At 39.5% G+C, this 11,738-nt stretch overlaps 1 protein-coding gene across 1 annotated transcript; it reads left to right on the top strand.

Annotated features, from left to right (window-relative positions):
- The first annotated feature begins 10,752 nt into the window (after positions 1 to 10,752).
- On the top strand, positions 10,753 to 11,271 carry LOC145768926 (uncharacterized). Its single transcript, XM_082580529.1, has one exon. It carries the CDS (start codon positions 10,753 to 10,755, stop codon positions 11,269 to 11,271), a length of 519 nt encoding a protein of 172 aa, XP_082436655.1.
- Positions 11,272 to 11,738: the final 467 nt, after the last annotated feature.

The raw sequence follows: 11,738 nt of genomic DNA, 5'->3' as shown, positions 1-11,738 counted from the left end.
TAATTCTGAGGGTTTTTTTCTGCAGATTTGATTACGGTTATAATATTTAATATCTTTTCAGGAATTCAGGTTTAGAGTTTTTTTTTGCAGATTAAACTACAGTTGTAATATTTAATATCTTCTCAGGAAGTACAGGTTTAGAGATTTTTGTTGGCAGATTAAATTACAGTTGTAATATTTAATATATTTTCAGAATTATCGATTCTTTACAGTTTGCATGTTTTTTCAGACCTTCTGATGATCCGTTAGGTGAAACAATTTGTAAAGGCTTCAGATAGTAATAATTATATTTGATTTAACTGTTTTGCTTAGTGCTTGCCAGCTGGACGAAATTTCCGTCTTTTATCTCAGTAATTTGTATCGTAGGGACAAGTTTTTAGTGGCGTACGGTGTTGCGTCGCAATTTCGACAGCCAGTGGCTGTTTTTACAGAAATACAATTCTTGAATAGACGTTTTCAGAAGAGTGTTTCTTTCGGTCATTACATACAGACGAACGGATCCGGGAATCTTTTGTTACAATTTTCCCACGAAGAGATTATGGTTTACCGTTGTGACCACTCTCGCATTCTTTGGATCAATGGATATGAGGTGCTTTTTCAGCTTTGCTGGCTTAAAACTTGCATTGGAAAGTAGGCTACTTTACCGCACAGAAAACACTGCGGTCTTTCGCTGCCATCAGCCCATCACTACCAGTACTGTAGTGAAGATGAAACCAAAGGCAACAACAACATATTTTTCGACATTCCTTCTTTGACGGGCTAAAGTTTTTAACGTACTACCCTTGCCTGCTTAATGTAACCTTTCACAGCAGAAAGCTCATAGTCTGTTGTTGAATATATTTGTACCGATTTATACTTGTACCCAGTGGCGTACGCAGGATTTTCTCAAGGGGGGGGGGGCCATTGAGAGTAGCGTAACCAGGAATTTTGAAAGGGGGAGTTTTACGGCCGGCGGGCGAAGCCCGACGGCGTTTTCGCCTTAAACGACACCCAGTGGCGGGGGGTCTGGGGGGCCTCCCCCAGAAAATTTTGAAAAATTACTTAGAATTTGGTGCATTCTGAGAGCATTTTCAACAAAAATGTGGGTATGAATATTCCTGTAAAATGGTGCTGTCAGGTGGCATAGCAAAAGGATGAGATCATGTTTTCTTCGCCATTTTTCGGAAATAAAGCTAGACGTTTTCATGATATCCCAGTATGGTTTTAGTTTAGACTTTATCCATTTCTTTCTCACTATAATAGGCTTACAGAACACTATGCTACATTGGCATACCTGGGGTGGGGTAGGTGGATTGGGCCATGTATTTCGTATTGGCTTAGTCTATATTGTTAATTGCTTTGACAGAGCAATGCAAAACATATTAAATGGCTTAATCTACGTCGTTAACTACTAAAACATTTTAAAGGGGGGGGGGGGGGGGCATGGCCCAATGCCCCCCCCCTGCGTACGCTAGTGCTTGTACCGTATAGCCTACTATTTTTCGCAGCAGACAAAATAAAAGGTTTCTCTCTCTCTCATAATAAATACTGCAGTCTGCAATGCCAGACTTGCAATAGCAGAGGAGCCATTGTGTATTATTGCATCACAAAGGCGGTTTCGCAATTGCTCAAACTATTGCATGTTGAGCTGCCATGTTTCACACAAGATCTTGCAAAGCAAATATTTTGCCAGCTTGCATGGCAGGTTTTGAATTTGGAAAGCTTTGAAATAAATGAGTATATTATGATTGGTTTGAGATTATATATTTCAGCAGTACTTAGCATTTTAAGTGTTGGTGAAATTAACATGACACAGTTGCATAAACAAACTAAATATTTTATTTTTATTTTGGGGCGCAACTGTATCATTTTAGTTTGGGTAGTTTTATAAAAGTAACCAAACAAAGCTAAGCAACACCACAACATTAACATTACATTTAACAGGTATAATATTTTTTACCTGATACCTGTAAGAAACGACCGTTTACATTTACACAAACAATCTCTGTTTATGAATGAACAGTTACAATAACTGATTGGAGACATGAAGCAAATGGCATTAAACAAAAATTTACTACATTGGGTTTATTGGGTTATTTATTGTAGCAGCTGGAAAATGTTCATTACTGCCTGAATTAACGTTCCAAATGATTCATTTCGAAACGTTTTGATTTGGATAGTCAGTTGTTCGATTAAGTCCACATTTAGTGGTCGTATCAAGATCTTGGATCAATTTTCTGGCTACTGTAGCCTATATGCTTCTTATGTACTTTCTGTTTTTGGTGTTACAAAGCCATGTATTGTCATGTCCTGTTGCCTTTTTTCGATTGACTGAATATGATTTATACAAAAACTTTTTGTAAAGTAGGCTATAGTTCCATTTCATGCATCGTGGGACAGCTTGTGAATGTATTTCACCAAAACCTATATAAAAATATTTTTAAATTTAATCCATTCGTACTGTCCTGGCATAGCACTTCCGTTACACCAAGGTTGGTTCGAGTAAGGGATGAAGTAAATTAAACTATAGGAGGAGATTCACTTTTTGGTAGGTCTTTTATCACCTTTCCAACTGAGAGTTGTACTGTCTGTGTATTTACATAATCTGTATTGGAAACCCGTAACGTGCTAGTGTATAAATAACTCGTGTCTCGCTGGATGGATTCTTTGTTCCGCCACGCAAATACAAGTGCTATTAGTCTGGGAGCGAAATGCCATTTTTTACCTTAACCTTGCATTGTTGTATTAAGTTTTTTTTACTGTTGATTTTGGTAGCCAAGGGTCTCTATTTTCAGAAACTGCTTGATGACATGTTGTCACTTTTGAGCAATTTGAGAAATTCAAGATGGCGTCCAAGATGGCCGCCATTACCTAGAAATGACCATAACTCCCTACCCATCCACATTAGGAAGGTGATTTCTGTCTCTATACCTAGGTTTTAGGGGTCAAGCTATCCATTAGAATTAAGTATTACGTTAATATCGTATTACATAATGGTAATTTCCAAGATGGCGTCCAAAATGGTGTCCAAAATGGCCGCCATTACCTAGAAATGACCATAACTCCCTACTCATTCACTTTAGGAAGATGATTTTTGTCTACCTAGGTTGTAGGGGTCAAGCTATCCATTAGAACTAAGTATTACGTTAATATCGTATTACATAATTGCAATTTCCAAGATGGCATCCAAGATGAACATCGTCTCCCAACGGAAAGTCATCCACCCATTCCCTTGCCATGCTGATCACACAACCAGATAGTTACAGTAGTAAAACAGTCCAAGAAGACACCATTAGACGTGTGAAAAACGAAGATATGGTTAAGGCACTCGAGTATGACGTCGAAATAAAGAGATATAATGGTCCCAAGAAGCCTCCGATGCCACAGAACACCCCCAAACGATCAGTTTATCCCTTGCGTATGCTGGCACAAGTAATTTCAATTCAATTTAATTCAATTAAATTTTATTTTTCTTTGCTGGCGCGAACATGTAGAGAACGGTAAAGTAAACACACGAATTTGGCACCAACAAAAGGGAAAGATGGCAAAACCAAACGGTTTAAAAATATGCAAAAACAGTGTTGGATGTCACTGTTTATAATTTGCACAGCCACCAAACCTAGAAAACAGATAAAAAAATTTATGTGAAATATAGTACAAAAATAAGCCTACAATTACAATCATAGGGAATTTGATTAAAAAGGAATCAAAAGGGAATTTGAATTTGAAAAAGGAATCAAAGAGAATTTCAAAGGAAAGAGCCAGTGAGATGGACTTTGCGTTCCTTCAAGACATGAACAGCGCACTAGATTGTCCTGAGTAGGCTACAATGGGTACAATACTAGGGATGCACGTCGACAGGGTCATTTAGCACAACCAAAGACGTCGGCTGTTTACCTTCTCTTAATAGATAATTAGATATGATCCCGTCACACCCAGATACCATGATGACATCAAAGGCCTGTGCACAGGTCTACACACGCAATGTCGGGCAACAGTTCGGAGTTTTTACTTGTGATCTGCAGGTGTACAAGGTCGCTCTAAAAGTTCAGTGGACTTATCTAGACAGGTTTTCAAATGTTATTCTACTGGAGGGAGGGATGCACTCTCTAATGAGCTTCATTGGATCTATCGGGTCACTGATGGCTGATACCGGTCTGTCAGATATAATGTCCTCTGTGTTTGGCGGTGTGTTGAAAATGCTCACAAGGAAAAAGTTTCCCCAGAACGTCAGAGCATTGCGAATGGTAGCTGAAGAGGCACTTCGCGGAATCATTCAAGATAAACCATTATGTACATATTGCAGTGGTGACCTCAAAATTTCGAAACCGAAGCCAGCAAGAGTCAAACTACCAAACTTTGGGTCGACGTTCTGATTAAACCTGTCCTGCTCACCATGCTTTTCGTACGGACTGAGCGCGAAAGTGACTGGCCCATCATTTGGCAAACTACAAGCAAATGCTACCATACTTCTTTGCTGCGGGGCATATGAACTATGCGAGATATAGGTTGTGCTACCTTCGTGAGATGGAACGGCTACCACGAGGTGTTGTCACACTTTATGAAGGGTGAGCATGTTATGCACCATTCTGCTGGCTTATGGAATGGCATCTGGAGCGATATGAAGATTGAGACGACCTTCATGCGGTATGGGCATGCTCCTGGGGGGATAGTTGGCATCACGCTTTAAGCCAGAAACGCTGAAGGTATGGGCCCTTAGTTTGCATGCATGCAGGAGGTTGGAATCTGATCTGGATGACATGATGGATGAGGACACTCAGAGTGAGGTGGTAACAACACACAAAGAAGAGGAAAAAGCCAGGATTGCTAAAGACAAGAAAGACCGAGATGGAATCAGACAAAAACTCGACACTTGCATTAATCCTTTAGATTCTGCGGCACACCCCAGTGGTATAGTCAATGTAGTTAGCGGCCAGATCGGTTCAAGTAAAGTCAATGTCCACAATACTGTCAGTGTCACAATCGGGACTGAACAAATGACAGTTTTCGAAAGTCGGTTACCGCAGGGACTTTATGAAACCATCACGAAAAAGGTTAGTTAGGTTAGTTTGGTTAGTTAGTTTGCTACTATGGATCATGTAAGGAAGCATGTGAAGGTCGGAGCTGTGAAAGTATTTGATACCAATTTGATTTGCGCAAGGGTGATTGGCTTACAGGTTATTGGGTGGGACATTGACATTAAGGATGTGCTTGGTCATGAACTTGCGCCAGTTTCAACGTCCATGTTTGATGATACTGGAGATATGAGGATTGCGATTTGCGAAATATAAATCTACTTTGAAGAAAATTCTCCAAGTTGAGGTGTCTGATAAAGTTGCTGGTGGTGCAAATGTTAGTGTACTCGATGGCTCAGCAATACTTTGGGTAGTTCCTTGGCCTACTGATTGATTGGTCTGTGAAAGACTATATATCAAACTTTAAATATGCGATAGGAAAAAGGTTACGGGTCGAGGTGGTGTATCTGATATTTGACAGATATTATGATTACAGCATGAAGAGTGTTACCAGAGGATCTAGGGCAACTGGTGTCAGTAGGGCTCATCAGTTGCAAGTCAACAGTAAACTTCCAGTGCAGAAGATTCTACTAGCCTCTTTCAAAAACAAGAAGCAACTGATGCAACTGATAGTTGATGATTTTGTCCAGGATATGAAGTTTCATGAGGACAACACACAGCATCATAAGTTAGTGGCAACAGGAGCAGATCCGGTGCCAATCGAAACCAGCGAAGGTGGAGTTGTCATGTCACGGGCAGAAATGTCAACTTCACACGAAGAAACAGATAACATCAATGTCCTAAAGGTCTTGAGTTGTGCCGCGCAAAATGAGGACAGCAAAATCACTGTTGTTGCTGATGACACCGACGTCTTTGTACTGTTGCTGCGTTATCATCACATGGCAAATCTCAAGAATGTTGTAGGCTATTGATGGAGTCCCCCATCAAAGGAAGGGCGGTGCTTGATATAGGAAAAACTGTGCAGAAGCCAGGGATATCTATAACTACGGGATTGGAAACTCTATTCAGTGCTATACATCAGTAGGGTCATCACATTACTACGACTACAGAAAGATTGACAAAATAAAATACCGACTAAAAGATATACAAAATTCGATTTTACAATAATAATACAAAATACACTCCCATTGAAACTTAATTGATGTATAAAAGTACATTTACGCTGCTAGAAAAAAAACAATGAATCCAAAAAATAAATGAATGTAACGAGTCTGAAAACCGCCTACTGTTGTTCTTTAGCATTTTGCGTACTGCAAGTCGGATCAGAAGTACGTAAATGAAGAGTGTTCAGCAATCAGTGAAATATGTTGTTGTATCATCAACTTGTTCCCAGACCAATCCAGTACGAAACCAATTCGTTTACGATGTCATCAGAACTAAAACCAATTATCATTCTGGAATTTTTTTAAGCAGCAAACAAAATACTACATGACTGCACTAATGGAATACGAACAAATAAACAAACCAGGCAAGCGTAGACCTTACAATTTACAGCAGGGGAATTGATTGTTACACTTTTGGTTGTTCGTTTAGTCTACTACTTGATGCCCTTTGAGGTCAATTTATGTGAACATTTATCACAGCAGCGCACAAAAGAAAAGTGACCCTACTGGTGTATAAAATGGTTTTCAGTTCCACAGAGTTTCCAATCCCGTAGTTATAGATATCCCTGGCAGAAGCATTGTCAGATTGTCGATGGAATACTCCCGGGACATGCACTTTCTGGCTGTGACACCGTCGCCTCCTATTTTAAATTTGAAAAGGCTACTGCATTCACAACACTTCGATCGGGGCACTCACTTAACTTGTTGGGTGCACCAGGGCATTCAATGGAATCTGTTGTTCAACAGGCTACCTCCTTCATTTCCGCGTGCTATGGACAAACAGACTGTAGTACAGTGTCAGAGACAAGGTTAAAGGTATGGCTGTCACAAACATGCAAAGGGTCATCAACACCGAAATTGTGCACCTTGCCACCAACAACTGAGGCATTCAAAGAGAATGTTAAAAGAGCTCACTATCAGACTTTGGTGTGGCAGTCACTAGAAGCTCAGAATCCACCCGAGTTGGACCCAATGGAATATGGTTGGGTAAAGGATGATCAAAACAAGTCCCTTCAACCAGTCACTCTACCTGATGAAGTCGAACTAGCCCCACAGATGGTACTACGTCTAATAAAGTGTGGATGCCACAGTATTATTCCATGCAGTTCACGCGCTTGTAGTTGCAACTCTGCAAATATGAAATGCACAATATTTAGCGCCTGCTATAATCAGGGTTGCTGTAACCTGACATCATAGCTGATTGCATGTCTTTGTGATGCACATGGGCAACACAATGCACAACAGTGTAGATCATTTGGCAAAGTAGTACCCATCCTTAATAATTATGAATTTTATAATGCGCTTTTGGTAGTCTGTGTGAGAATTCAGATTTACAATTAAAAAACATTTGTTATAATATAACACCTGTGGTCGTTTTCCTTTTCATATTTTCCTCCAAGGTTGAATAGTGTATATAGAAGATACTTTAGTGTTACGGCAGCCATCTTGGAAATCACCATTGTGTAATACAATATTAACATAATACTTAGTTCCAATGAATAGCTTGACCCCTCCAACCTAGGTAGACAAAAATCACCTTCCTAATGTGAATGGGTAAGGAGTTATGGTCATTTATAGGTAATGGCGGCCATCTTGGACGCCATCTTAGAAATTACCATTATGTAATACGATATTAACGCAATACTTAGTTCTAATGGATAGCTTGACCCCTAAAACCTAGGTATAGAGACAGAAATCACCTTCCTAAGGTGAATGGGTAGGGAGTTATGGTAATTTCTAGGTAATGGTGGCTATCTTGGACGCCATTTTGGAAATTACTATTATGTAATACGATATTAACGTAATATTTAGTTCTAATGAATAGCTTGACCTCTACAACATAGGTATAGAGACAAAAATCACCTTCCTAATGTGAATGGGTAGGGAGTTATGGTCATTTCTAGGTGATGGCGGCCATCTTGGACGCCATCTTGAATTTCTCAAATTGCTCAAAGGTGACAACATGTCATCAAGCAGTTTCTGAAAATAGAGACCCTTGGCTACCAAAATCAACAGTAAAAAAAACTTAATACAACAATGCAAGGTCAATCGTCTCTGCCCCCTAGACTGGCCCAAAAAAAAGAAAAATCGGAAATGTCATGCTCCACAAGCATTTTCTTGTTGCATTTAACCTAAAACTTACTCCTGCCAATTTTTTTTCGATTTGAAGAATGTTTGGAGGTAACTCATAACTTTACATTTTAGGGGAAAGTAGGCGAATTTACGAAATTTGATGCATTTCCAAAATTTTAACAAAATTTTCCTTCATTTTCAGTTGTTTAGTATAGTACATTGCATATTGGAAATTTATAAGGATAATATTTTATTCTGTGTTTGATCATGCCATCCAAAACTAGAAGTTCTCCAGAAATTTGGATGCTGGGGCATTTCCAAGAAAATATTACCTCTTCCGGATTACCAACAAATTAAGAGGTCCTTCGAAAATCCATGTTTCAGCATCAAGAGAAAGGTCTGTGCATAGGTGAAAGTGCTAAAGTTGCAGTAAATGCAACAGTTAGTTTCTGGAACAGGGCACAATATACCTACCCAAAGAATTGGTTCTGCTATCAGAAAATTTAACAAACTGCTCAAAATTATCATGCTTTAAAAGCCAACCGGCTCAAACAGCACGACTGCTATAGAGCAAAGGAGGGATTATTCAAAGCCGATTTAGATAATCTATTTGATATCTCAGCAAAAAATTGGGAAACAACAATGTAAAATGAAGAAGACAAGAAATTCCTGCATATGCAGCAGATTGATACCACTAGCTGCAGCATGGCTGGAATTGATGGCACAAACAGAGTCACATAAACGAATGCGAAGTGAAGCATTTGAATGCCAGATGCAGCGCTCAACAACCAACAAACTGTACCACTTTCTGAAATCTTATCGGAGTCTGGTAATTCAATTGAATCATCAGAAGATGATTTCAACCAAGCAGCAAGCACTACCATCAACTTCAACGATTAGAGTTGTCACCAGTGAAGTTGCAGCTTCTCTGGATCGCACCAATATTACAGACCGTAATGCTATGTTAATTATGGGAGCATACACCCATTAAAAGATCTGTATTGTAACACATAAAGAAACAGCTGCATCAATCAAGGCACAGTTCACACCGAAAATCCCACTTGTTCTGCACTGGGATGGAAAATTATTACTCGATGCTAGTGGCCAGGGAATGGTAGATCGCATTGCTATCACAGTCACTGGAGGAACAGAAGTAGAGCAGCTTCTTGGTGTACCAAAAATTGGTAGAGGCACTGGGAAAACACAAGCTGATTCATGCTTAAATGCACTTGAAGAGTGGAAGCTAAAAGATAAAATTCAAGGGCTCGTTTTTGACACTACTGAGTACTGCAATAATTTTCCATCCCAGTGCAGAACAAGTGGGATTTTCGGTGTGAACTGTGCCTTGATTGATGCAGCTGTTTCTTTACGTGTTACAATACAGATCTTTTAATAGTGTTCCCTGAGAACGACATCATTTAGATTATAGCCCATGGCCTGGGTGTATGCTCCCATAATGAACATTGCATTACGGTCTGAAACATTGGTGCGATCCAGAGAAGCTGCAACTTTACTGGTGACAACTCTAATCTTCGAAGTTGAAGTTGATGGCAGTGCTTGCTGCTTGGTTGAAATCATCTTCTGATGATTCAGTTGAATTACCAGACTCTGATAAGATTTCAGCAAGTGGTACAGTTTGTTGGCTGTCGGTTGCTGAACGCTGCATCTGGCATGCAAATGCTTCACTTTGCATTCGTTTATGTGACTCTGTGCCATCAATTCCAGCCATGCTGCAGCTAGTGGTATCAATCTGCTGCATATGCAGGAATTTCTTGTCTTCTTCATTTACATTGTTGTTTCCCAATTTTTTGCTGAGATATCAAATAGATTATCTAAATCGGCTTTGAATAATCCCTCCTTTGCTCTATAGCAGTCGTGCTGTTTGAGCTGGTTGGCTTTTAATAGCATAATAATATTTGAGAAGTTTGTTAAATTTTCTGATAGCAGAACCAATTCTTTGGGTAGGTATATGTGCCTTGTTCCAGAAACTAACTGTTGCATTTTCTGCAACTTTAGCACTTTCACTTATACACAAGCCTTTTTCTTGATGCTGAAACATAGATTTTCGAAGGACCTCTTTATTTGTTGGTAATCCGGAAGAGGTAATATCTTCTTGGAAATGCCCCAGCATCCAAATTTCTGGAGAACTTCTAGTTTTGGATGGCATGATCAAACACAGAATAAAATATTATCCTTATAAATTTCCAATATGCAATGTACTATACTAAACAACTGAAAATGAAGGAAAATTTTGTTAAAATTTTGGAAATGCATCAAATTTCGTAAATTCGCCTACTTTCCCCTAAAATGTAAAGTTATGAGTTACCTCCAAACATTCTTCAAATCGAAAAAAAATTGGCAGGAGTAAGTTTTAGGTTAAATGCAACAAGAAAATGCTTGTGGAGCATGACATTTCCGATTTTTCTTTTTTTTTGGGCCAGTCTACTGCCCCCGGACTATATGACAAGTAAGTTAAATCTGAACTATCAAGTTGTGTAAAGCAGGCTAGGCGGACACAACAATTCTGGCGACGAGGATAGTAGGATAATACTCAGAAAAGAATGGAGATACCTACGTTTGATTTACAACCTTTTGACTGTGAAAGTCCTGGAGCAAGCACGCGATGGACCAGATGGAAACGAGCATTTGAGTTGTATGCTGAAGGAAAGAATGTCACGAATGCTTCTAGAAAGCCAGCTCTGCTGCTACATTGTGCTGGAATGGCAGTGCAGGACATTTTTTTTACTCTTGAAGGGGAATTGACCAGCTATGAAGCTGCTGTTCAAGCACTAACTAATTATTTTACGCCGTTAAACAATGTCCCGTATGAACGCCATGTATTTAGATCTTTATTTCAAAAAGAGGAAGAAAGTGTAGAACAATTTATAACTCGATTAAAACAAAAAGCAGAAACGTGCAGTTTTGAAGACAGCATGGATGATCAAATTCGTGATCAAGTCGTGGAAAAATGTAGATCGGATGCGTTACGACGGCGACTCTTAGAAAAAGGAAGTGACTTGAATCTAAAAACGTTAAGAGAATTGGCCTTGGCATTCGAAGTGTCAGAAACAGGCCCGTAGCCAGCCGGGGGCCAGGGGGGCCTCGCCCCCCTGAAAAAAATTTCGCCCCCCTGGCAAAATCCCAACATTCTTGAGCAACAGCTGCAATTATAATGATTTTTCCCATTTTCCCGTTGCACAGCTCCAACTGGCCCAATTAACTACAATTGTTTTGTTTAGTTAACAGCTATGATGATTAAACAATTTCGCCCCCCCCCCCCTAACTCCTCCTTTGGCAACCTCAACAGGTTCAATTCAACCAAGGCCAACACGTGTTAGGTTGGTAAAAAAATTGTCAGAAACAGTGTAAAATAAAAATGTTTTGGGAAAGAATGATAACCTAACAAAGAGGGAATGGATTTCCAGCAGGCCTACAAACCGGTACAAATTAGGCTATACTTAATTCTTACCATTCTTAAATACTTACCATACTTAATTCATACTTAATTCATACCCATTACTTACCATACTTAATTTTAAGGGTCAGT

This window comes from Aplidium turbinatum, chromosome 4 (assembly GCF_918807975.1).
Source record: "Aplidium turbinatum chromosome 4, kaAplTurb1.1, whole genome shotgun sequence".
NCBI classification, from domain to species: Eukaryota; Metazoa; Chordata; class Ascidiacea; order Aplousobranchia; family Polyclinidae; genus Aplidium; species Aplidium turbinatum.
Note: the sequence above shows the minus strand (reverse complement) of the source record. Positions and strands in the feature narration are given on the sequence as shown.